The sequence below is a fragment of the Nothobranchius furzeri genome, chromosome 4 (genome assembly GCF_043380555.1).
Source record: "Nothobranchius furzeri strain GRZ-AD chromosome 4, NfurGRZ-RIMD1, whole genome shotgun sequence".
NCBI classification, from domain to species: Eukaryota; Metazoa; Chordata; class Actinopteri; order Cyprinodontiformes; family Nothobranchiidae; genus Nothobranchius; species Nothobranchius furzeri.
The window spans coordinates 12,065,348-12,092,929 of NC_091744.1; the positions used below are offsets into that span (position 1 = coordinate 12,065,348).

A 27,582-nucleotide genomic window follows, 5' to 3' on the forward strand; every position below is an offset into this window, starting at 1 on the left:
CAGGTAGCCAATGTAGGGAAGCTAAGACAGGAGAGATATAATCTCTCTTTTTAATTCTCATCAGAACTCTAGCTGCAGCATTTTGGACAAGCTGAAGACTTTTAACTACATTCTGTGGACTTCCTGAGAGTAATGAATTACAGTAATCCAGTCTTGATGTAATAAATGCATGAACTAGTTTTTCAGCATCACTCCTGGAAAGGATGCTTCTAATCTTAGCAATATTCCGAAGGTGCATGGAAAAAGGAAATCCTACAAACCTGTTTAACCTGGGATTTGAATGTCATGGTCAAAGATAACACCAAGGTTCCTTACTTTGTTCTCGGAGATTAATGTAATGCCATTCAGGTCAGGTGATTGGCTAAGCAATTTCCTTTTCTGGATTTATGGTCCAAAGATGAGAACTTCCGTCTTGTCTTGATTTAAAAGCAAAAAGTTTAGAGTCATCCAATTTTTTATGTCCTCAAGACAAGCCTGTAATCTACCCAACCGATTAGGTTCATCAGGGTTAATGGATAAATATAACGGAGTATCGTCAGCATAACAGTGGACGTTTATCCCATGCTGTCTAATGATTTTACCAATTGGGAGCATATATATAGTAAAAAGAATTGGTCCATGCACTGAACCCTGTGGTACTCCACAAGTAACCCTGGAGTATGAAGACGATTTGTCATGTACATTTACAAAATGAAATCTGTCAGACAGGTAGGATTTAAACCAGCCTAGCGCTGTTCCTTTGATCCCTACAACATGTTCAAGTCTTTCTAAAAGAACATTGTGATCAACTGTGTCAAAGGTAGCACTGAGATCTAACAAGACTAGAACAGACACAAGATTCTTATCCGAGGCCATGAGAATATCATTTGTAACTCTCACTAACGCAGTTTCAGTGCTGTGATACTCTCTAAAACCAGACTGAAATTCCTCAAACAGAGCATTAGTGTTTAAATGCTCACATACTTGGATGGCCACTATTTTGTCCAGGACTATGGATAAAAATGGAAGGTTAGATATTGATCTATAATTCATTGGGTCATCTGGATCCAGAGAAGGCTTCTTAAGTGAAGGTTTGATTACAGCAACCTTAAAATCTTGTGGTACATATCCATTTACTAAGGATAGATTTATTATATGTAGAATGGGGGCAGTAACCAAAGGAAATGCTTCTTTAAATAATTTGGTTGGGATTGGATCCAAAACGCAAGTTGAAGGTTTCACTGCAAAAATTAGCCATCTTAAAATAAGCTAAAAAATAGTTGAATTTAGTCTAAATGACCTTAAATTAAGTGAAATAATCTGCCAGTGCAGCAAGATAATTGCACTTGGTAAGACTTCTTGAAATAAGAAAAAATATCTACACTTTAGACAAGTGACAGATTTCTTAATACAAGTAGTGAAACACTAATTTCAAGTGCAAAATTAAATAAAATTAACTCAAAACTAGCCTGTTGGTGCTTTTTTCAGTTTTTTATCCCTTTCATGTTGAGATGAACAATCTTGGAACAAGCAACTGTACAAGATTAATCTTCTGCAATCAAGAATCATTAATAGGTTTTGTTTTAAATCAAGACAAAGAATTTATAATAAAAGAAATTAGGCACAGGGTGTAATAAACAACCTTTATTTGAAATTTCTTTTCAAATGTCAAAAATTTTTCCAAACATCGCACAGATCAACGACTTTCTTAACAAATCTTAATTTTAAGCGTATTGTTTTGTATTCCTCTAACACATGAAGAACCAAAACATTTCATATACTAAAACTTTGTTTTAAGATGAACATTTTAGACACAGATTTTTTTTTTGGTAACGTATACAGTGTCAGGAAGAATCTAACAAAAAAAAATTAAGAATGTAGTTGTAAATGTCTACATCACAACCAAGAGTTAGTGGATGTTGAGGATCCGGACAAATGAGGTACAGGTCGAGACTTACAGTTTGTGATCCAGGGGAAACCAGAGAAGAGTTGTTCTGGGGGGGTAGTCCGTGAAGAGTGGGAGACAGAGACACACGCTGGATCACAGGAGACTGGGTTTCCAGGTTGCTGGAGGACTGGAGGAGCTGAGCACGGAATAGGGAGCAGGATCCGGTAAGGTAAGGTCAGTATGGAGCGGACAGCCAGGGAGCGGCTGGGAGACAGCGGGACTGGTCCGGTAGGTTGCAGGACGGTGTGAAAGGTGGTGGTAGAAATCTGGAGAAGAGGCAGCTTACAAAAATCATGCAAGCTTGGAAAAACACACAGGAACCAGCAATCTGGCTAGAAGTACGACTTGGACGATATCTATTCGGATTACTCAGTAATCAGGCTCGGGAGTCATAGATACCGAAGTTGAGTTAATCATCCAGCGAATAAAGATGTCTCCCAGCAGCTTATATGTCCCTGGCCAACTGATGAGCAGATGGGCTGCAGCTGGTCCACTCCTTGACACGCCCACCTGCAGGAGAAGCTCAGAGAAGGTTTAGCAGAGAGAGGAGGACTCACCCCAGACCGTGACATCAAGATAACTTAAAGTGATACTTTACAACTTTTTCGTATTTTGAACTCATTTTCTTGAGCCAGCATGTGCCAAAATGACCCTTTACATGGTGAATGAAATGTCACTCAGACCCTCACCGCTCTGTGGCCAGAATACCACACTTGCAACTTCAGATTGCCGGTCAGGTCTGTTGGAGTTAGTAGAGCTGATATGCCTGGTTCTGCAGCCTTAAGGTGCTTTTCCAGGAACACTACTCAGGGCAACTCGGACCGATGCAGTTCAGCCCGACCACGGTTTCCAAGGGCACGCTTTGGTATTTTCTCCCCTATTTTTAGTCCCTGCTCCATTGAGGTACCTGGCAAGGCTGAGTTGGGCCGGTATCGTGATTCTGGCCGCTGATTGGCTAGGGGCTTCATGGAGCTGGCGTGGGAACAAAACTGCTTTCAGATGGGCTGACTCAAACCACGCTGTACAGAGCTGTTTTAGGCTGAGTAGTGCTCCTGGGAAACCACCCTCAGTGTCTACATGAGTGATTCATCACTAAATTGAACAAATCAGCAGCAGCAGCTCCTAGATGTTACTACTGGGTATGGAATGGAATATGATTTAAAATATAACTCGAGCAAAAGTGTTGTTCTAATCTACAGAACCACCCAGGATAAAAGGCATAATTTTCCTGTGTTTAAGTTGTCCAGCAACAGTCTTGCAGTCTGTGAACAGATAAAATATCTTGGACACTTTATCACAGCCAATATGAGCGACGATGATGATATTTACAGGCAGTGCTGCAAGCTATATGTGCAAGCAAACACCATTGCACGGACATTCAGCTGTTGTTCCAAACCTGTTAAAGTGGCATTATTTAAAGCATACTGCACACCACTCTATACTGCACATCTGTGGTCATTCTATAAAAAGTCTAGCTTGCACAGGTTACAAGTGGCATACAATGATGCAACGAGAATCCTCCTCAAAATTCCCAGGGGAGGCAGTGCTAGTCAAACGTGTGTTTCTGTGAGCGTGTGCACATTTAAGGCACTTCTAAAAAATTTAATGTTCAAGTTTATGAGACGGCTGCAAGAGTCTTCCAATAGTATTATAGTCGCACTCTCAAATCCCACTGTGAGCTGCTCTCGTTATATGTCTAGGCTGAGAATGCACTGGTTAAAATGTTTGGGTGAATTTATCTCAACTAGTTAGTTTTGTTGTCCCTTACCTCCACTGCAGTTATATCCTGTGATTTTATATAGGCTTTTATTGGTATTAATGTTAATTGGTATCCTTTCTTTTCTTGTGTTTTTCTTGTATCTTTTTCTTTTATCTGTATGTTTCTTTTAAAATGGACTTTAAGTCTGGCAATAAACATATTATAAATCAGCTGCGTTCATGATTTAAAACATGCAGGAGATGTGCTGGAAGCAGACTGCAGCTCCAGGTATGTCAGCTCAATATTTGTTTAAGTCCCAACAGAGCCAAATGCCAGTCTGGAGTTGAAAGTAGAACATTCTGGCCAAAGGGGTGCGATGTGTGCTGGGTGGCTGTTCATTAACCCTCTAAAACAGGAGTATTTGATTCCGGTCCTGGAGGGCCGGTATCCAGCAGGTTTTAGTGGTTTCTCTGCTCCAATATGTTTGATTCAGTGGTTTAATCACCTGTGCAGCAGTTCAGGCTCTGCAGAAGCTTAACCCCGTAAATTTCCAGCGCAATGGGGTTTTGTCCCTCGGGCGGGACGCTGGAATGCTAAGGAGTTAATCGCCTGCTGGTTGAAATCAGGTGTGTCGAAACGGAGTTAAAACTAAAACGTGCTTGATACCGGCCCTCCAGGCTGGGAACTTCATACCACTGCTGTTAACGGCCATTTTAGCACACACTGGCTCAAGAAAATTTTAAAATATAAAAATTTCATATCATGGCTTTAAAATGTGTGTAGGACTCCGACATAGGGTTCAGACGTTTTGCTGCAACTGTAAACACAATTTTCTGTAATTATTGAATATGAAGTTGATTAAAATCAGGGTATATACAGCAATCCTTAAGTAAAATTTACTACTTTTTAATACTTTTTTTACTACCTTCAGAATTTTTTTAAAACCATCACAACACTAAATTGCAAGTGTTAATCAGCGACCTATTTACACATATTTTAACACATATAACATACAAAAAGAATAGACTTAGAGACTCACTGATGTCGACAACGTATTGCACATATTTATTTTACTTAGAAAATATGCCAGGCACTTCTGTTCAGCGATTCAGACAGTTGACCATGAGGCCTGAAATGATGCACAACACTGAATATGACGTCATCATTATGTGACCGGATATGCTAAAGTAGGGCTGCTCGATTATGGCAAAAACAATAATCACGATTATTGTGACTGAAATTGAGATCTCAATTATTTAAGACGATTTTTCAATTTATGTAGATTTTTATTTTTTTATTTTTATTCAGTCATAAAACTGCTCAGGGCACAATCAGGGCAAAAATAAACAAGAAACAAGATGATCACTAAAATAACTCCTGATTCCCAGTATAAAAAGACCAATATACTTATAGCTCATAGTTTATGACCCAAGGGCTATAGACCTTGGTTTAACTCATTTAAGTCTAACCAGTACAGACCCAAATACCAATATCTTGCAAATACTGACATCAAGAATTATACAGTGGCATTTATAACAAATACATGCAAATTGCTGTTCACTAAATGTTGCATAGCATTTATTGAGTCATGTCAAGGTGCTGTAGGAGCGTGCACTAGCACCGTGTCCTCAGAGAGATTAGTTATTATTTATCAGCGTGAGGAACTTATTTCTACCTTATTTATAAACTATTTATTTACAAGTCCATCAGTTAATGTAATAATTGTCCCAACCACAGCTGCACCCCCACCCCCAACCCGGTCTCACAGCAATCAGGGGCAAGCTGCACGTGTGTTTAGCGCGCCGCACGCGCACATTTAGCCGTTTTTATCGGCTCAGGAGTCCGCAGGTGCGGTGTGTGCGTCACTCACTCTGGTTAGTCCAACAAGGAGCCGGCTCCGAGAGCTGTCTTTAGCGACTGACACATCACTACATCATTCCCTTTCCTAATGTCCTGAAGAACGGTCCGGAGCGCAGGCGGAGTGTTTAGCTAACCTGCAGGAAATGTCGACGACAGTTATCCAGAAAGTAGCTAAGGGTTACCAGAGATGTTTCTGATGTGTTCGCTAGGTACTTTTAGATTTAAAAAGTCAAGAAGGGGGTCTGAGAAGCTTTTAGAAATAGCGTCAAAGTCGCTAAGTTAACTTGGCAACACCGGGAGGAGCGCTTCATTTGCAACTCAAGGCAGCGCAAGTGGGAGGAGCAAATAATCGGCTTGTTTTGTTTTTATAATCGTTCAAAACATTTCATTCGGAATATATTTCTATGTCGATGTTCAGAATACGACATCTGATAGTTTGAAAAAAATAATACCTAATTTGGAAAAAATAATACCTCTGAGACCAAATTTAACACTTTTAATGGCCTTAAATTTGACTATTTTTATTTATCACTTTTTAATACTTTTTAAAACCCCGCGGACACCCTGAAAATACAGCTAATCACGACGTACTAGCGGCATGAGCTGCCCTGTAAGACATCTTTTTAGTGACGTATGACAAACAGCTCTTCACTGTTTAGAAGAATTTAGATTTTTATGATGATTTATGACAAAATTCCTTAAAATGAATAACTGAACCTAGTTTATCTTTATGTAGATGGTAAAGTGTAGTGAAACAGCGTTAGTCTCAGTCGGCATAAGCAGCAGGGCCCTGCAGGGAATCGAACCCCGTCTCATTACTGAGAGTTCCGTTACCAGAGCCTTTTGCTTTGGGCGACCGGAGACGGTAAAGCAAAACCTGCATCAACAAAGCATTTAATGTTGGAACATAAATTCTGTCTTGAAGCAGGAAAAAAGAAACCGTCAGACTAAAAAATTATTTCTAATTAAATTCATTTTAGTATTTTATAAACGTTTTACAGATTTAGAGCCTCCTTTGACTTTTATGCTTTTCATTTACTTCTCGTTCTTTTACGATGTTTATCCGTTCTTTAGTCGCGGTCAAAAGCATCGTATTTTTGTTCTGCGGTGAATCTTAAAGTTATGTTGAATGTAAATAATCTGAGTCTTCATTGCTTTAATTCATTCACTGCCAATGACGACTAAAGTTGTCATTTGCATTTTTTTTTACTGTTTGAGCATCGGAACGAGTCGCCGCGCTGAGAGAACAAACATCTCAGCCCTGAAGTCGATCTTCATCCGCATATGTCACAGATCACATGATCAGGAAGCAACACATCCATGTGTTTGGAGATCGTTTTGGGCCGTTCCTGTAAAAAAAAGTGAGGCGCGAACCAGAAAAGCGTCTGCCGATCACAATTCGACAACGGACTATGAAAGAACGGATAACGCTCGAAACACGCAGCTTCTTCCTGATGTAAGAGGTGAGTCTCCTCTTTGTTTTGGTGTTTTTGGCGTCGACATCATGCTAGCGCGCAACGTTCTGTGACTCTTAAAAAAAACAGTAAAAACGGTGAGAAACGCTGGCAGCGAAGGCCGTTAGTGATCAGGAAACGGCTGGCAGTGAATGAGTTAATCATTTACATGTTTAGACTATATTTTATTAGCCTTTAATATTTTAGTATTTATTGATTAACTTTTGTAAAGAGCTATTTTTAAACGCGTGCACATTTAAACACTAAAACCTTTGTTTGCTCCGTCTGTGTCAGAGCTCTGCTGTTCAGCTCCTTCCTGGTTCCTGCAGGACCACAAAGCCCAGAGAAGCTCAGTCCAGCAGGACGTGAGGACACAAACAGACACGGAGAGCTCCTCCTAAACCTGGAATCAAACTTTTCTACAGATTATTTAGAACAGTTTCTTGTGACAGAACAGTTAGTGAAACAGAAAGGACATGATGAAGATGATGTTATCGTCCTTGTCTTTCATACGGATCAAAGATCACCCCAGCTTATGCTCATGTCACCAAGTAAACGTCCCATTTCTCACTAAGACCTGCTCTATCTGCTCTACCAGATTATCAGGAGCATCACTGTAGTTGTAGTTTTGCCTCCATCTTCCTGCCCTCCTTGGTCTCTTGTTTATCTTCTACCACCTCTCACCATCCATCTCAGGTGGGATCTTGTTTGCTCCGATGGCCTCTTGTGTTCCAGGCTTACATCTTTTAGTGAACGTTAGAATATCATGTACTAATATATATGCATGTGTGTGTGTGTGTGTGTGTGTGTGTGTGTATGATGCTAAACCAGACTGCCTGCTCCATCAGATGAAAAGGAAATCCTCTCAGAACCCAAATAAAATAGAAGATTTAGCAACCAGACACAGAAGCCCAGGTGAAACCGTCCACATCAGCATCTCCAGTTCTACCAGCTCTAAAAACACACTTCTTAAATAATAAAACACTAAACTCAGCCAACGGATGAAGACGTCCTGGTGCCAGACGCTACCTAAGACATCACCAGTTCAGCTGACTTGATAAAACACTTGGTGACTAAAACAAACATCTGGTGACCTGGTAAAAAACAGTCCTAGTGCAACAAGCTACCTGAGACAAACCTTTCCAGTCGACCAGCTCAAGAAAGAAAGAAATGATCTTCAGTGGCGCTGCACTGGAAGAAAAAGATATGTCTAGTCCGAGTCAGAGTCCTCCGAGTCGTCCCATCTTGGTCTCTTCGGTGGGATGTACGGGAAGCGCTCTCCAGTCCTCTTCTGGCTGGATCCAAGGACTGAGTTAGAAGGACTGGGTTCTTCTACATCCTGGACCTCTTCAGCGCTCCCGTGGGCAGGCCTGGGATCTTCTGGAAGCTCTTCCGGCGGGGCCGGAGGAGCTACCGCCAGCCAGAAGTCTTCTGGTGGTGGAAACTGCTGGTCTTCATCGCTATCCAGAACTGAGCTACCATAACCAGAGTCCACACTAGAAGCCATAAAATCTTCTAAAGCTGACCAATCTGAGCTACTGTCAGTCTCCTCCGACTCCTCATCTCTACGCAGACCCTCAAAAAAAGCAAACTCTACCTCCAACTCCTCATCACTACTCAGACCCTCAATAACAAACTCTACCACTTGTGAAGGAGCCTGTCTAAGATCCACAAACACCACATCATCATCAGGAATGTGAAGGGCTGGGTACCTACCTTCATCTTCATCGAGAATCCGGATGACGTCCTCAGGGACCCCTGCAGTCACGGGACGCTCCACGATGAAGATGCCTGTGAGGACAAAACAAGACACATTAAATCCACTTGTGTCATAAAACAGTTATGAAAAAGCTACAATGACTTGTTTACAATACAAGAGATGTGTGTCTGCATCTGCATGTGTGCACAAGACACACTTTACTAATCTGGTTGTTTTTGGGGTTTAACAGGTTAAAACCGAGTTCTGCTTTTACTCAAAAAGTTTCCATTTTTAATTTATGTGATTGTTTATTATTTATGTTTCATGTTTATAGCTGATGTATTTCTAAAAGGATGTAATGTTTTACAGCTTGTAGACACAACACTGCTCAAATAAAGTTGTTTTAAAATGGGCTCTATAAAAATAAACAGAAGACTCATTAAACTGGTGAAAACTGTTTAAAATAGATTCAAACGGACAGAAATGCATTTATAAACCTGAGAACCAACTCAGAGAACACATCAAACTTTCTACTTGGATAAAACAGATGAAGTCCTTAAAGATCAAAGGTCTCTAGTTCACTCAGATTAATGGAAACAACTCATGTTCACCGATGCTAACAGGCCGAAGCTAAAGCTAGCTCTACGTTCTAGCATGTTCTACGTCATGATGTTTCATACCTGGTTCATCGTTGCTATGGTCACGAAAAAAATTTTCAATGTAAAATTGAACTAAATGGATTTGCTGAAACCAAATTGGTAGTTTTCTTTTAACGGTCCTCTCTAGTATGATATAGTCATCCCACCGACCTGCTGGGACTCTCAAGATGCTGAGGCTGTGTGATGAGGTTGAGTCACAGGTCGGTGCTAATGTGAGAAACCTTTTGTCTCTATCCTGCTAAAAGAACCACATATTCAGCTTTTATTTTGCTTGCCCAGCTGACAAAAACCAACAAGCGCTCCTCGCGCTCACTCACCTCGCGGCTGTCCATCCTCTTTTATATCAATAATACAAAAGAAACCGACATGCCAGAACAAAACTAGTAAAAATATTTGATGTGTTCAAACTGTTCCAGGGGAATTTGAGCGTCACTTGTCCACAGAAAACATGTTTCACCTCCATAAAACACCAAATCTCGTCTCGTCTTCTTCCGCTATCCGTGTCCAGGTCGCGAGGGCAGCATCCCAACTAGGGAGCTCCACACCGTCCTCTCTCCGGCCACCTCCACCAGCTCCTCCGGCAGGACCCCAAGGCATTCCTGGGCCAGTTCGGATATGTACTTTCTCCATCGTGTCCTGGGCCGTCCAGGGGGCCTCCTGCCAGCAGGACATGCCCAAAACACCTCACCAGGGAGGCGTTCAGGAGGCCTTCTAACAAGATGCCCAAACCACCTCAACTGACTCCTCGATATGGAGGAGCAGCGGCTCTATTCCGAGTCTCTACCGAATGTCCGAGCTCCGCACCCTATCCCTAAGGCTGACCCAGCCACCCCGCGGAGAAAACTCATTTCAGACGCTTGTATCCGCGATCGTGTCCTTTCGGTCATTACACAAAGCTCATGACCACAGGGGAGGACTGGGCGGTAGATTGACTGGTAAACCGAGAGCCTTGCTTTCCGGCTCAGCTCCTTCTTCCCCACAACTGACCGGTTCAGCGGCCGCATCACTGCAGACGCTGCCCCAATCCGCCTGTCGATCTCGCACCCTCATCTCTGCTTTATGCGGACGATGTGGTCCTCCCAGCTTCATCAGGCTCCGACCTACAGCTCTTGCTGGGGAGGTTGCAGCCGAGTGTGAAGAGGCTGGGATGAGGATCAGCACCTCCAAGTCTGAGACCACGGTTCTCAATCGGAAAAGAGCGTTTGTCAACTCCAGGTCGGTGGAGAGGTCCTGCCTCAAGTGGAGGAGATCTCGGGGTCTTGTTCACGAGTAAAACACCAAATGTGATTTTAAAACACACATTCGGTCTCTCAAATACACAAATTTAACATTATAATAATGTTTCAGTAGTTTGTCCTTTAGGAAACATGAAATAAGTCAGATGGAGAATTTAACGGATGTTAGCTTACCGTGCTCCTCCCTGAAGACCAACATCGCTCTGGTAGGTTGGTTCTCGGGTCTTCTTCAGCTAGCCACAAACTTCTTCAGCGATTTCTGCTCTGCAGAGGTTCTCCAAGCTCGTCCAAGGGCTACTTTTGAAGCAAATCTCCAGAGACTCTCTCGACCAAGTGCTGCCTGCTCTAGCGCAAGTTCGAAAGAAAGACTTTTAAAAATTCGATGAGCTTTTATAGTCGAGCAACGTTCTAATTCTATGACGTATACACGCACATGCGTGCAACAGATTCCTAACCCGTCTCTTTGCAGCAGGTGCACCCGAGAGGTCTCTCAGCCCTCTGGTGGACAGAAGCTATTACTGAAGCAGTTTTCGAACTGTCACTTAGCTAATTATGTAATAGCAGTGAGGACTTTTAGTGCCGTTGTGCTTTTGTAATCTCCAGTTTGAATACATCAGATGTTTTGTATTCAAACAAAAACATGTTGTTTTCGTGACCATAGCAACGGACGAACCAGGTATGAAACGTCATGACGTAGAACATGCTAGAACGTACAGCTAGCTTTAGCTTCAGCCTGTTAGCATCGGTGAACATGAGTTGTTTCCATTAATCTGAGTGAACTAGAGACCTTTGATCTTTAAGGACTTCATCTGTTTTATCCAAGTAGAAAGTTTGATGTGTTCTCTGAGTTGGTTCTCAGGTTTATAAATGCATTTCTGTCCGTTTGAATCTATTTTAAACACTTTTCACCAGTTTAATGAGTCTTCTGTTTATTTTTATAGAGCCCATTTTAAAACAACTTTATTTGAGCAGTGTTGTGTCTACAAGCTGTAAAACATTACATCTTTTTAGAAATACATCAGCTATAAACATGAAACATAAATAATAAACAATCACATAAATTAAAAATGGAAACTTTTTGAGTAAAAGCAGAACTCGGTTTTAACCTGTTAAACCCCAAAAACAACCAGATTAGTAAAGTGTGTCTTGTGCACACATGCAGATGCAGACACACATCTCTTGTATTGTAAACAAGTCATTGTAGCTTTTTCATAACTGTTTTATGACACAAGTGGATTTAATGTGTCTTGTTTTGTCCTCACAGGCATCTTCATCGTGGAGCATCCCGTGACTGCAGCGGCCCCTGAGGTCATCCGGATTCTCGATGAAGATGAAGGTAGGTACCCAGCCCTTCACATTCCTGATGATGATGTTGTGTTTGTGGGTCATGGTCAGGCTCCTCCAGTAGAGGCAGAGTTTGCTATTGAGGGTCTGAGTAGTGATGAGGAGTTGGAGGAGACTGACAGTAGCTCAGATTGGTCAGCTTTAGAAGGTTTTATGGCTTCTAGTGTGGACTCTGGTTATGGTAGCTCAGTTCTGGATAGCGATGAAGACCAGCAGCTTCCACCACCAGAAGACTTCTGGCTGGCGGTAGCTCCTTCGGCCCCACCGGAAGAGCTTCCAGAAGATCCCAGGCCTGCCCACGGGAGCGCTGAAGAGGTCCAGGATGTAGAAGAACCCAGTCCTTCTAACTCAGTCCTTGGATCCAGCCAGAAGAGGACTGGAGAGCGCTTCCCGTACATCCCACCGAAGAGACCAAGATGGGACGACTCGGAGGACTCTGACTCGGACTAGACATATCTTTTTCTTCCAGTGCAGCGCCACTGAAGATCATTTCTTTCTTTCTTGAGCTGGTCGACTGGAAAGGTTTGTCTCAGGTAGCTTGTTGCACTAGGACTGTTTTTTACCAGGTCACCAGATGTTTGTTTTAGTCACCAAGTGTTTTATCAAGTCAGCTGAACTGGTGATGTCTTAGGTAGCGTCTGGCACCAGGACGTCTTCATCCGTTGGCTGAGTTTAGTGTTTTATTATTTAAGAAGTGTGTTTTTAGAGCTGGTAGAACTGGAGATGCTGATGTGGACGGTTTCACCTGGGCTTCTGTGTCTGGTTGCTAAATCTTCTATTTTATTTGGGTTCTGAGAGGATTTCCTTTTCATCTGATGGAGCAGGCAGTCTGGTTTAGCATCATACACACACACACACACACACACACACACACATGCATATATATTAGTACATGATATTCTAACGTTCACTAAAAGATGTAAGCCTGGAACACAAGAGGCCATCGGAGCAAACAAGATCCCACCTGAGATGGATGGTGAGAGGTGGTAGAAGATAAACAAGAGACCAAGGAGGGCAGGAAGATGGAGGCAAAACTACAACTACAGTGATGCTCCTGATAATCTGGTAGAGCAGACAGAGCAGGTCTTAGTGAGAAATGGGACGTTTACTTGGTGACATGAGCATAAGCTGGGGTGATCTTTGATCCGTATGAAAGACAAGGACGATAACATCATCTTCATCAGGTCCTTTCTGTTTCACTAACTGTTCTGTCACAAGAAACTGTTCTAAATAATCTGTAGAAAAGTTTGATTCCAGGTTTAGGAGGAGCTCTCCGTGTCTGTTTGTGTCCTCACGTCCTGCTGGACTGAGCTTCTCTGGGCTTTGTGGTCCTGCAGGAACCAGGAAGGAGCTGAACAGCAGAGCTCTGACACAGACGGAGCAAACAAAGGTTTTAGTGTTTAAATGTGCACGCGTTTAAAAATAGCTCTTTACAAAAGTTAAACAATAAATACTAAAATATTAAAGGCTAATAAAATATAGTCTAAACATGTAAATGATTAACTCATTCACTGCCAGCCGTTTCCTGATCACTAACGGCCTTCGCTGCCAGCGTTTCTCACCGTTTTTACTGTTTTTTTTAAGAGTCACAGAACGTTGCGCGCTAGCATGATGTCGACGCCAAAAACACCAAAACAAAGAGGAGACTCACCTCTTACATCAGGAAGAAGCTGCGTGTTTCGAGCGTTATCCGTTCTTTCATAATCCGTTGTCGAATTGTGATCGGCAGACGCTTTTCCGGTTCGCGCCTCACTTTTTTTACAGGAACGGCCCAAAACGATCTCCAAACACATGGATGTGTTGCTTCCTGATCATGTGATCTGTGACATATGTGGATGAAGATCGACTTCAGGGCTGAGATGTTTGTTCTCTCAGCGCGGCGACTCGTTCCGATGCTCAAACAGTAAAAAAAAATGCAAATGACAACTTTAGTCGTCATTGGCAGTGAATGAATTAAAGCAATGAAGACTCAGATTATTTACATTCAACATAACTTTAAGATTCACCGCAGAACAAAAATACGATGCTTTTGACCACGGCTAAAAAACGGATAAACATCGTAAAAGAACGAGAAGTAAACGAAAAGCATAAAAGTCAAAGGAGGCTCTAAATCTGTAAAACGTTTATAAAATACTAAAATGAATTTAATTAGAAATAAATTTTTAGTCTGACGGTTTCTTTTTTCCTGCTTCAAGACAGAATTTATGTTCCAGCATTAAATGCTTTGTTGATGCAGGTTTTGCTTTACCGTCTCCGGTCGCCCAAAGCAAAAGGCTCTGGTAACGGAACTCTCAGTAATGAGACGGGGTTCGATTCCCTGCAGGGCCCTGCTGCTTATGCCGACTGAGACTAACGCTGTTTCACTACACTTTACCATCTACATAAAGATAAACTAGGTTCAGTTATTCATTTTAAGGAATTTTGTCATAAATCATCATAAAAATCTAAATTCCTCTAAACAGTGAAGAGCTGTTTGTCATACGTCACTAAAAAGATGTCTTACAGGGCAGCTCATGCCGCTAGTACGTCGTGATTAGCTGTATTTTAATCAACTTCAAATTCAATAATTACAGAAAATTGTGTTTACAGTTGCAGCAAAACGTCTGAACCCTATGTCGGAGTCCTACACACATTTTAAAGCCATGATATGAAATTTTTATATTTTAAAATTTTCTTGAGCCAGTGTGTGCTAAAATGGCCGTTAACAGCAGTGGTATGAAGTTCCCAGCCTGGAGGGCCGGTATCAAGCACGTTTTAGTTTTAACTCCGTTTCGACACACCTGATTTCAACCAGCAGGCGATTAACTCCTTAGCATTCCAGCGTCCCGCCCGAGGGACAAAACCCCATTGCGCTGGAAATTTACGGGGTTAAGCTTCTGCAGAGCCTGAACTGCTGCACAGGTGATTAAACCACTGAATCAAACATATTGGAGCAGAGAAACCACTAAAACCTGCTGGATACCGGCCCTCCAGGACCGGAATCAAATACTCCTGTTTTAGAGGGTTAATGAACAGCCACCCAGCACACATCGCACCCCTTTGGCCAGAATGTTCTACTTTCAACTCCAGACTGGCATTTGGCTCTGTTGGGACTTAAACAAATATTGAGCTGACATACCTGGAGCTGCAGTCTGCTTCCAGCACATCTCCTGCATGTTTTAAATCATGAACGCAGCTGATTTATAATATGTTTATTGCCAGACTTAAAGTCCATTTTAAAAGAAACATACAGATAAAAGAAAAAGATACAAGAAAAACACAAGAAAAGAAAGGATACCAATTAACATTGATACCAATAAAAGCCTATATAAAATCACAGGATATAACTGCAGTGGAGGTAAGGGACAACAAAACTAACTAGTTGAGATAAATCCACCCAAACATTTTAACCAGTGCATTCTCAGCCTAGACATATAACGAGATCAGCTCACAGTGGGATTTGAGAGTGCGACTATAATACTATTGGAAGACTCTTGCAGCCGTCTCATAAACTTGAACATTAAATTTCTTAGAAGTGCCTTAAATGTGCACACGCTCACAGAAACACACGTTTGACTAGCACTGCCTCCCCTGGGAGTTTTGAGGAGGATTCTCGTTGAATCATTGTATGCCACTTGTAACCTGTGCAAGCTAGACTTTTTATAGAATGACCACAGATGTGCAGTATAGAGTGGTGTGCAGTATGCTTTAAATAATGCCACTTTAACAGGTGTGGAACAACAGCTGAATGTGTGTGCAATGGTGTTTGCTTGCACATATAGCTTGCAGCACTGCCTGTAAATATCATCATCGTCGCTCATATTGGCTGTGATAAAGTGTCCAAGATATTTTATCTGTTCACAGACTGCAAGACTGTTGCTGGACAACTTAAACACAGGAAAATTAAGCCTTTTATCCTGGGTGGTTCTGTAGGTTAGAACAACACTTTTGCTCGAGTTATATTTTAAATCATATTCCATTCCATACCCAGTAGTAACATCTAGGAGCTGCTGCTGCTGATTTGTTCAATTTAGTGATGAATCACTCATGTAGACACTGAAGGTGGTTTCCCAGGAGCACTACTCAGCCTAAAACAGCTCTGTACAGCGTGGTTTGAGTCAGCTCATCTGAAAGCAGTTTTGTTCCCACGCCAGCTCCATGAAGCCCCTAGCCAATCAGCGGCCAGAATCACGATACCGGCCCAACTCAGCCTTGCCAGGTACCTCAATGGAGCAGGGACTAAAAATAGGGGAGAAAATACCAAAGCGTGCCCTTGGAAACCGTGGTCGGGCTGAACTGCATCGGTCCGAGTTGCCCTGAGTAGTGTTCCTGGAAAAGCACCTTAACCCCGGCTTTCCACAGGAGCCGTCAGCAGCACGTTACTGCAGCAGCACGTCATAGCTGCTGATAGGAGCCGCTGTGGTCAACAGAACCTTTTCCACTGGAGCCGTCAGCAGCCGTCAGCAGTGCGAGTCAGCCGCGTCTCAGGAGCAGCATGTCGCAGCCTTTACGCGCCGGTTCTATTTTCTACGTGCGACGCCTCTGAAACGGGTCAAGTTCAACATTTTTGGGGAAGGAAAGACAGGAAATCGGACACGGAAATGGAGCGAAGCTCCCAAGATTTTCAGAATAAAGAAACGTACTGCCTTCCGGTTGCTTTACTTTTAAAAATAGTTACTAACTGTGCGGCCCCGTGAGAAGTTATCACCTAGCTAGCGGTCTCCTTTGTTTCTCAGGTCCGTATTGGCAATTATAAAACGGACAGAACATAAAACACAAACCTTTTGGAGCCATGTTGTAGTTTTCTCCTGCTTGTTGTTGTGTTTACTGACGAAGTCACTCGTGTGACTTCGCGCTCTGTCGGTGACAGCTGCTCCCCTGCTGCTTAGCGTCTCGTGGGAAGGGCCAGGCAGCAGTTTACGTGAGCAAGACGTGCTGCTGCAGTAACGTGCTGCTGATGGCTCCTGTGGAAACCCGGGGGTTAGGCTGCAGAACCAGGCATATCAGCTTTACTAACTCCAACAGACCTGACCGGCAATCTGAAGTTGCAAGTGTGGTATTCTGGCCACAGAGTGTTGAGGGTCTGAGTGACATTTCATTCACCATGTAAAAGGTCATTTTGGCACATGCTGGCTCAAGAAAATGAGTTCAAAATACGAAAAAGTTGTAAAGTATCACTTTAAGTTATCTTGGTGTCATGGTCTGGGGTGAGTCCTCCTCTCTCTGCTAAACCTTCTCTGAGCTTCTCCTGCAGGTGGGCGTGTCAAGGAGTGGACCAGCTGCAGCCCATCTGCTCATCAGTTGGCCAGGGACATATAAGCTGCTGGGAGACATCTTTATTCGCTGGATGATTAACTCAACTTCGGTATCTATGACTCCCGAGCCTGATTACTGAGTAATCCGAATAGAAATCGTCCAAGTCGTACTTCTAGCCAGATTGCTGGTTCCTGTGTGTTTTTCCAAGCTTGCCTGATTTTTGTAAGCTGCCTCTTCTCCAGATTTCCACCACCACCTTTCACACCGTCCTGCAACCTACCGGACCAGTCCTGCTGTCTCCCAGCCGCTCCCTGGCTGTCCGCTCCATATTGACCTTACCTTACCGGATCCTGCTCCCTATTCCGTGCTCAGCTCCTCCAGTCCTCCAGCAACCTGGAAAGCCAGTCTCCTGTGATCCAGCAAGCGTGTATTCTTAAATGTACTGAAAATGTCAAAAAGAGCTGGTGAGATTGCTTAAAGGGGTTTTGTGCAAAAATCTTCATTTTCCTGTTTTGTATAGACCACAAAATTGTTCTAACTTTAAAAATATATTCGTAACACGTCCCCTTTAACATGTGCTTTTGTAGCAGGAAGTCCTTTACAGTTCTCCAATCAGCCCCAAGACAAAATGCACATTGCCGTACATGAAGCATTAAAAAGGCAAAGCGAGGTATAATTTATACATTTATTCTAATCACAACTGTACAGGAATGTATCGTCACAGCAGAAACGCAACCTAAACCTGACCGTGGAACAACAGCCGTCACAACACATCCAGAACTCCAACAGAAATGTACAGGCTCAGATCATTTCAACTCAACATTTAGATTCCTCTTGATTATCATCATAGTTGTTATTATTCACATAGAACTATCTGTCTTTCAAATAGATCTTTGTTTTAAAGAGCATAAAAATACAAGTGGACTTTTCACTAGGATGAAAACTGGTGGCTGATCCACCGCCTTGGCTTATATGAAGGGAAAACACTGAAAACTGGGGGTGTCGGGAGGAGTGAAGCCAACTTATTACAGCTTATCAGATTTTTCTGTTATTTTATGTATTTATATTATATTATATTATATTATTAGGTGCGTCACCGAGGACAAAACAGGTGATTCGCCCTGATCCACAGCAGCGAAACGCATCAGGCACAAATAAAAGCATAAAAGACAGAAAACATAAAAGGAAATGAGCCGACATGAACGATTGCGTGTTAAATTAGTTTTTGAGGTGGCGACACCTAATTTGATAATGTTACTGTGGCCGTGCTCAGGACGCAGATGTATGGAGCGTGTCAACAATCAGAGCTTTGCATGCACAAGCTGGTTAAGGTTAGGATGGGGGTGAGGGGAAGGTTAAATTGCAAGAGGGTAAACGTCACAATTTGGTTAAATTACCGTTTTACGGCGGGTGTCAGTACCGACGCTCTGGCACAGCGCGTTGTCTCCAGACGTGCAGGAGCTCCTCACCTTCTGACAGCAGGCTGCTGTCTTTTCCGAGGACTGCATCTTGCCGGTCATTATCACATGACAGCGACTAGTTGATGACGGGCATAAAAAGTCACTATAGAGCGGTGAAGTCGACTAGTGACTAGTTCATACAACCCCTATTGCTCCCCAGAGTGTTCTGCAGCATAATCAGCAAGTTCTCTTTGAACTTGATATCAAATTTTCGCCTCCTCTTTGTCTCCGCACCTGCCATGGTTAAAGTTACCCTCGCGGTCTATCACTGGCAAATCAAAAGTGAGACGGATGACACAACCGCCCCCCGTACTTGCTTATTACTACATTCCACCTGGCCACAATAAAAAAAAAACGGGCCATTATTCACCTCCGCCAACTCCGACACCGGCCAAACTGTGATACCTGGCAGTTAATTAAATACAGGCTATCATTAGAGGATTTACGGTATGTGTGAATGTTGATTGGATGGGCTATATAAAGCCTTGAAATGTAAAGAAATATATTTTTTAAATCACTGTTGTGCGCCTCATGTGTGCTTTTTGTCATTGTTGGTCTCTTATTATCATCAAGCGAAAAACCTTCATGTGTAGAGATGAACACCGGCGATCTGATTTATGTGCAAGTGTCTTAAGAATTCATAGCTGGTCTGATCCTTAGCGTAACTACGTACTGTACGAGCAGGAGGACACTGACATGAGCAAAAAGCAGGGACTACGCACACGCTCGAAACAACAACACCAACAATAACAGCAAGAGCACCAACAACAACGTGAGAAGAGACGACATGCGGGTCAGGAAGTCCAGCGAACCACTGGCCTCCACTCGTACAGAGGAGAAACGGAGGCTACGACGCATCTGGAAAAATGAATCCTTTTGATATTTTAGAGGAGAGACGGACGCAAAGAGAGCGGTCTGTGTTTCAGTGTGCTTTTAAAAATCCTCATCAGAGCGTGACGTGTTTGTTCATCTCTCCGTCTACTTGCCTTTGAGACAATTAGTGTGCTTAGTTTCTTCGTAAGACTGCATCCGAAAGTTTGTCTAAGCCAGCCTTTTTTGTGTAGAGATGAATTATTGTGCTTCTCGGTCCACGCAGCAGTCTGAGGCTGGGTGGAGGTAACGCGCTGGGCTGCAGAGGTCAGAGGTTGTGTGGGAGCAGCTTCCTCGCATCAGGAGAAGGAGCCAGAGCTACTGCACCAGATAAAGAGGACTCCCTCTTCAAGGCTACTCAGGAAGCACTTAACATGGGAGGGCCAGACGCTCAAACACGAGCTCCCCAAAGCGCCAGCATTTAGTCTTGGGAGCGCCGTCTTCTCACACACCTACATGTCATGAGGGATGGGTCAGGGGGACGGGGGCTGGAGATCAGTCGAGCATTGCATCCAGTTGGTCTGCCAAGTCGTCAAACATGCTGCCGATGTCATCCAGGATAGAGACGGTTCCTTTTTGGCTGGAAAATTTTGAAAAAGAAAAATGGAATAATTAGCTTTTATTGAGGCTTCGATAAACATGCTGACAGAATCAATGAGTCAAGTGTGGAGGTGAGTTCCTCCACTGATGGAAAGCAGCTTTAAGATTCAGTTTATGGGTGACATTCACTATTTTCACACACACACACACACACACACACACACACACACACACACACACACACACACACACACACACACACACACACACACACACCCACCCACCCACCCACACACACACACACACACACACACACACACACACACACACACACACCTGACAAACTCAGAAACATACAATACAGTCGACTAATTGTAAAGATCAACAAAAAGTAATGATAAATCCCAAAATAATCATATAAATCATGATTTTTTAAATTGTTTATTGTTTTCATTTTATAGGAGAATGACGTTTTACAAAGACCAGTAAAGTACATGAGAAATCATGTTTTTATTAGGTGTCATGGCTGCCATGGAGCTTCATAAAGAAAGTAAAAATAGATTAGACCATCTGGACAATGACTGTTCTCTTCATTTGAGTTTTTTAGTTTTAGGTAATGTAAAGGGGGAAACCTGGAAGTAAAGATGATTTACTATGGCTTTTGAATGACCAAAAAATGTCATGGATTTTATCAATATGTTTATCAGTAACCCATTTCCTATAGTGAAGAGAGAAGGAGACAATGAGCAGACACGTCAAACAGTTATAACTGTGGCAAAATGCCCCAAACAACAGGTCACAGAGTTTATTTATACCAAGAGATAAAAGAGAGAGAGAGAGAGAGAGATTGTGTGTGTGTGTGTGTGTGTGTGTGTGTGTGTGTTTTGATGACATTTGTGGGGGTGCACTCAGCTTTTTGAGCCACATTACTAACTAACTAACTATTTAACTAACTAACTAAGTGACTAAGTGACTAACTAACTAACTAACTAACTAACTAACTAACTAACTAACTAACTAAGTGACTAACTGACTGACTAACTAACTTTCTAACTGACTAACTAACTAACTAACTAACTAACTGACTAACTAGCCATGCTAACTATCCCACGGTGGCCGGGGAAAAATTGATTGGTGGAAATCTCCCAACTCCTGTGAGGTTCCCCATGGCAACTGCCGCTTTGCAAGGACCTGTTGTCCCAGGCTCATGGGGAGACACACCACCCACATCCAGAAAGGCTGGCCCTGTGGGCGTGGCCCCTGAGAGGCAGACTCTGCGTGAATGAGCTTTCAGCTGGTGTTAGAAAGAGCGGGTCATTTATCTTTTATCATCATTAACCTCTCAGGTTAACGAGTATTGCCTCTCCACTCTGGACAACATCTGTCCTTTCAGAACCAGATCAGTTCCTGCAGTATAAACTCCCAGGCTCAATTACAGCATTTGTAGCCTGTGTATGAAAACACGTCTCCCCGTCCACCTTCTGACATCCGTTAACTCTGTAGTCAGAGATGCGAGGGTTGTCTATTACTCCAACCTGGTGTCGCAGAGACAAAGTCAGTAAGGTAAGATCTAGCATCTCTCTTTCAGCCTTATCTCTCCCAACCCCAACCCGACCCATGACCCTAGAAAGTTTAGCTCGTGTTTATTTGCCTGAGCTAGTATGCCCCTTCGACACTTTCCCCTCATCTGTGTTTAAAAATGACACCCCTACTGTGGGATTAACCCTCTTATTCCCGTAACCAACTCATTGGATCTCTAACTTTTTTCTTTACATCAGCCTCTTTTGGTTGAGAGATCGGTACCTCCCTGGGAAATAAATTCATTATTCTTCTCGTCTCTGGATTAAAAGATCTTAACACAAAAGCTTCTTCCCTTTCTTGTTTCAAATCATCCTCACTTTACTGCAGCCTTCTGATGTGCCTGAGTTCAGCCATTTTTTCATCTACCTTTAATAATTTCTCGTCTGTTTTCTTTAGTTCCCCTGTCATGTTTTCACAAAAACGCATCTTTTCTTGAATTAAAATATTATATCTAGCATTATCTTTTCCCAATGCAGCCTGTTTTTCATCATTACTTTGTGTTGAGGCGTCCTTCAAAGCTAGCTGACTCATTTTATGTAACTGGCTGATCTTCCTTTCTCTATCAGTCTCAGGTCTGTTCGGAGGTCGCTCAATCTTTTTTGTGTCAAAATCGCGTTTTTCTTTTAATTTTCTGTAAACGCTCAGGTTGTCATTTTCCTTTCTGAGCGCTGCTATTCGACTGTCATTCTCTAAAACGAGTTTATTTAGAGTAGAAATCTTTTGATGGAGGATTTTCATTTCTGCATCATGTTTCAAGCCTCTCTGTTGCATATTTTCTGCATGTTTGGCTTCTCGTATTTTATACTTAAAAGCAGATTTTTCTCTAAATGCTGAAATTTCATCTTTCACTTTCTGAATTTCTCTCTCAGTTTGGCTTATTTTGTTTTTCAACTCCCAGTTGTATTCTTCTATATCGTATTGCATTTTAAAATCGCGTCGAGTGCTCTGACCAACAATGACTTGTAGTAAGAAATGATGTTCTCTGTATGACGTATCAAAGCTTATGATCACGTGCTTCTATGAAGCGTTCTGATCTGCCTTGCTGACGCTTGCTCAGAGGTTACTAGAGGTCGCAACGTTCTAATTTGCATATTCATGACGCAATTGCGTTGGTTACGTGCAGTGGCGGTTCTACATCGAATTACTCCCCGGGCGAGGCCCCCTTTGAGCGCCCCCCACCCCCAACCGCCCCCCCCCCCCCCCCCACCACCACACCACCCCACCTGCATGAACACACGCATGTTTTCTACAAACAGGCATGTTTTATTAGAACGACTGTTGAACATTCATTTTTCTAAGTTGCACATATTTACATTAATTACTATGAAGTTGTCAGAATGTAAAGCAATATACATTATATACTGTATCACAATATATAGAATCAAATATACAAAAACAAACAATAACTAAATATTAAGAATATATGAACATAATATATAATAAATATTCTAAATAGCAAAAATATTTCACACATAACAAACTAAAGATAATCACTACAGCATTGCACTTAGAACAGAAAACACAAACTAAAATTAAAACCTAACCTTGATGCAACGTCATCAATAATGTCATCATATGAAATCTGCTCCCCTACTGAGTGATTGATACTAATCAGAGACAGGTTAGTGAGCCGCCCCTGAAACATAGGTGACCTCAGGTATGACTTGATCAAGTTTTGAAAAGCTCCTCTCAGCTTGAGCCACAGAGACTGGCAGAGCAGTCCAAAAGTTGGGGTAGATCTCCAATAGATCTCATGATCCATAATATTTTAGAATGGCCTCTGAAATTGTAATTTAAACTGACATAAAAAACTGTAGACTACCAAAAATGCCAACTTTTACAGAACAAATCATGTAAAAAAATAATCAGTGCAGCCATCTGCAATAAATAAACAGGATAGTTAGTGGTGACTGGGGAGTTTTCTTCTGCTTGTAGAGTTGTTTATTTATTATTATGTGAACATGATCAACATGTGTTTGTTGTTGTTCAGGCAGGCCACAGGCTGCAGTGAGCATTTAACAAATCCTAGTTTGAATCAGTAAAAAACGATTCAAGGACTTTTTTCGAACCATTTGAATATTCGTTTCAATATTTCAGCCCTATTAGCTCTGTTAGCAATTAGTTGACCACATTTAACCGTTAAAATCCCAGTTAACTGGTTCAAAAAATTGAAAACATGCATCATGAGAGCTACATACCTTTATCTTTCTCTTCTTTTTTCTTTTTTTTCCCCCTGAATGGGGCAACTGGTGGTTTTAGCCTTTTTTATGTTCATCTCTTCTGTTTGGCTCCTGACTCAGTAAGTTTCCTTTAGTCAGGACTAAACTATTTGACTTTGATGGGGGGTGACCACAAAATCGTTTTGTTTTTCCTTTTTTTATTCGGCCATTTTACACAATTCAGAGAAACCTGAAAGAATGAAAGGCCTGTGTTTATGATATTATGAATGAAAAATGGAAGAACGTTAAGATGTGATTGACTTTAGCCATGTTAATACAGTTGATTCAGCCCCTGCACGCTCATTTCATTTGGGAAAGACGCAGAGGTGAATTCCCCCGCCGCACCCCTCCCCTTCCTGTTCTTCATAGACACACGGTACACGTGAACGTTCTCAGTCAGCAGGAGCGCCTGCAGCTGCAGGGGGCGCCAACTTGCTGTTTCCAATCCAGACACTGTCATATGACAGATAATAGAAAACCTCGGTGCGGCGCAGATTTCCTTTTTTTTTTTTTTTACTCAGCGCTTGTGCGCCCCTTTTGTGTCATGAAAAAATGCCGCCCCGGGCAACTGCCCTGTCTGCCCGTGCCTAAAACCGCTACTGCCTGGTCAAGTTTCAAGTTGACTGTGGAGCAACATGCAACGTTATTCCCATCAACATGTTGAACCAGAACGTCAAAATGGAGCACACAGACAAGGTTCTTGTGATGTACAATAAGTCAAGGCTGTGCCCATTAGGAAAGTGTAAGGTCAAGCTGACAAACCCAAGAAACAACAAAAAGTACAGAGTCGAGTTCCAAGTGGTAGAGGAGGATTGTAAAACGCCTCTACTTGGGAGAACAGCTAGTGAAGCGATGAAGCTAATACAAGTTAAGTATGATAACATCTGGGCGTTGGACGGCTCAGTGACAACAGCTCCATCAGAGAAAAACACATGGTTGTTGGAAGAGATAAAGACTGAGTTTCAGGATGTGTTTACATGAGATGGATGTTTACAAGGGGAATACAAGCTGGAAATCGACACAACAGTGCAGCCCGTCAAACTGCCAAAACGAAGAGTCCCAGTGTCGATGATGAAACCACTGAAAGAGGAACTGAGGAGTCTTGCAGACGGACAAAGTACTGGCACGGTATGAATGACCACATCAAAAAGTACATAGCTACATGCGACATATGTCGGTCTGTGGATGCAAGACAATAGAAAGAGACACTAAAGCCACACGAGCCGACCACCAGACCATGGACCAAAGTTGGGACAGATTTATTCAGCTTTGAGGGTAGGGACTACCTAATAACAGTTGATTATTACTCCAACTTTTGGGAGATAGATTATCTACCAGATACCAAGTCGAGTACTGTGATTAGGAAACTAAAGGCTCATTTCGCACGTCAGGGAATCCCAAATATTGTGTTTTCTGACAACGGGCCCCAGTACAGCTCGACAGAGTTTGCCAACTTCAGCCGGAAATGGGAATTTCAACACCATACCTCATCCCCGGGCTATCCGCAGAGTAATGGCAAAGCGGAGTCTGCGGTTAAAACTGCCAAACGACTCATGAAAAAGGCAAAATTGGCTGGACAGGATCCATATTTGGCCTTATTGGACCACAGAAACACCCCAACACAAGGTTTGACTACCAGCCCGGCACAGAGACTGTTAAGCAGGAGGACGAGGACACTCCTACCAATAGGAGACAGATTGTTGCAACCCAAAGTGTCTGATGACAGGTTGGCACTGAGGAAAAACACAGAGAGACAAACAAAGTACTACAACAGGACGGCAAAGGACATGGACACATTAAACCCAGGGGACGTGGTGAGAGTCCAACCTTTTGAACAACACACCTTATGGTCCAAGGCTAGAGTGTGTAACACTCGGGGAAACAGATCCTATGATGTGGAGTTGGACAATGGCAGAGTCCTCAGAAGGAATCGTCGCCATCTGAGGCGAGCTGCGGAGGTCGGAAAAGACATGTCAGCACATCCCCAGCCAGAGGGACAGAACCTTACTGGGCTGACACAGAACGAGGGGAACATACAAATCAGCACTACCAGGTCAGGACGGGTGGTACAACAACCCGGATATCTGAAGGACTATGTATGCAATTAGGGTATTATACGAGTTATGTTGAGATTTCTTTTAAAAAAAAAAAGTAGAATGATATGTTGACTTATATGTAGAGATTTGTTAAAAAAAGAAAAAGAAAAGTAGAATGATGTTGAGTTATATGTGGAGATTTGTGTACTGGTTAGAGAACAGAACAGCACCTCTGTGATAATATTTGGAGGTAGGGCTTGTGATCTGTTTACTAGTGGGGAGGAAAAAAAAAGTAAATACAAATTTTTACTTCTGGGGGGAAATTGGGTTCAACAAAGAAATGTCATGTCTAAGTTTTGTGCCAGTTGCATACGGAGTTCTCAACGAATGAAAAGTTCAGTGTCTTTGTAAAAGAAAAGGGATGTAGCAATGAGAATTGCTCTTAATCGTGTGTTCCGCCCGGAGTCTAGAGAGTGTAACACCGGAGGGTGAGAGATGGACACACATGTCTGATTATTGAGTGTTCAATAAAGGTTTGCCTCGGACGAGGAAAAGTCAACTGAGCATCTTGTGTAATTTATAGAGAGAACAAGATGAAACACCGCCGTCTGGAGTTGTTCCAACATCAAGCCGCTCACCGTCCCCCTGGTCTCCGCCGCCCGCCTGTCGTCCTGTCCGCTTCCCAGCCTGCCTAACCACCAGCCTCCGGACCTGCATCATAACCTGCCTCGCAACCTGTTTCCTCATCCCGTCCTGGATCCTCATTCTCTGCTGCTTGTCTGTCCCCACCTGGCCCCAAAGACCCAGCTCTGCCTCACCAAGACCGATCATCCCCAGTAAGAATAGCTCTCCAAACAATTCCAGTTTTGGTTCTCTGGTTCCAGGGTTTCGTTGTCCTAACACCTGTTTGCTTTCCCGTTTTAGATCTCGGTCCCTCCTGTTCCCGTCTGGAGCAGCGCTTTTAGTTACGCACCAATCTTAATAAATATTATTTGTTATTTACTTACCCTCGTTTCCGTGTGTGGTTCTTTCGTGTCCTGGGTAAAACATTCCCTACATGACAATCCTCCTGTCAATCCATATTTCCTTCACTTGTGAACAAGACCCTGAGATACTTAAAACTCCTTCACCTGAGGCAGGACCTCGTCCCTGACACGAAGAAGGCATTCTACCCTTTTCTGAACCAAGTCCACGATCTCAGATTTAGAGGAGCTGATTCTCATGCCAGTTGCTTCATCTGAGATCACGTTCTGATGAAGCCAACAGGACCACATCATCTGCAAAAAGCAAAAACTTGATCCTCAGGCCACCAAAACGGATGCCCTCCACACCTTGGCTGCGCCTAGAAATCCTGTCCATAAAGGTTATGAACACAATCGGTGACAAAGGGCAGTCTTGGCGGAGTCCAACTCTCACTGGGAACGAGCCCGACTTACTGCCAGCAATGCAGACCAAGTTCTGATACCGGTCATACAGGGACCTAACAGCCTGTATCAGAGGGCCTGGTGCCCATACTCCCGGAGCACGCCCCACAGGGCCCGCCAAGGGACGCGGTCAAACGCCTTTTCCAAATCCATGACACACATGTAGATGGGTTGGGCGAATTCCCACACACCCTCCAGGATCCCACTAAGGGTAAAGAGCTGGTCTAGTGTTCCACGGCCAGGACGAAAACCACATTGGTCCTCCTAAATCTGAGGTTCGACAATCCACCGGACCCTCCTCTGCAGAACCCCTGACTTGTGATCCCCCTGTAGGTGGAAC

General features: G+C 43.0%; 1 protein-coding gene across 2 annotated transcripts in view; it reads left to right on the forward strand.

Moving 5' to 3' along the window:
- The window catches only part of LOC129164243 (uncharacterized), a 30,259-nt gene extending 3,254 nt beyond the window's left edge, over positions 1-27,005 (forward strand). Inside the window, exons 2-3 of one of the 2 annotated variants that reach the window (XM_054743669.2) lie at positions 26,402-26,654; positions 26,743-27,005. In XM_054743669.2, the coding sequence (XP_054599644.1) occupies positions 26,402-26,654; positions 26,743-26,783 (294 nt within the window). In that variant the 3' untranslated portion in view covers positions 26,784-27,005. Of the gene's footprint in view, positions 1-26,401 lie in introns of both variants that reach the window. The other variant, XM_054743668.2, reaches the window with a different exon arrangement.
- Positions 27,006-27,582: the final 577 nt, after the last annotated feature.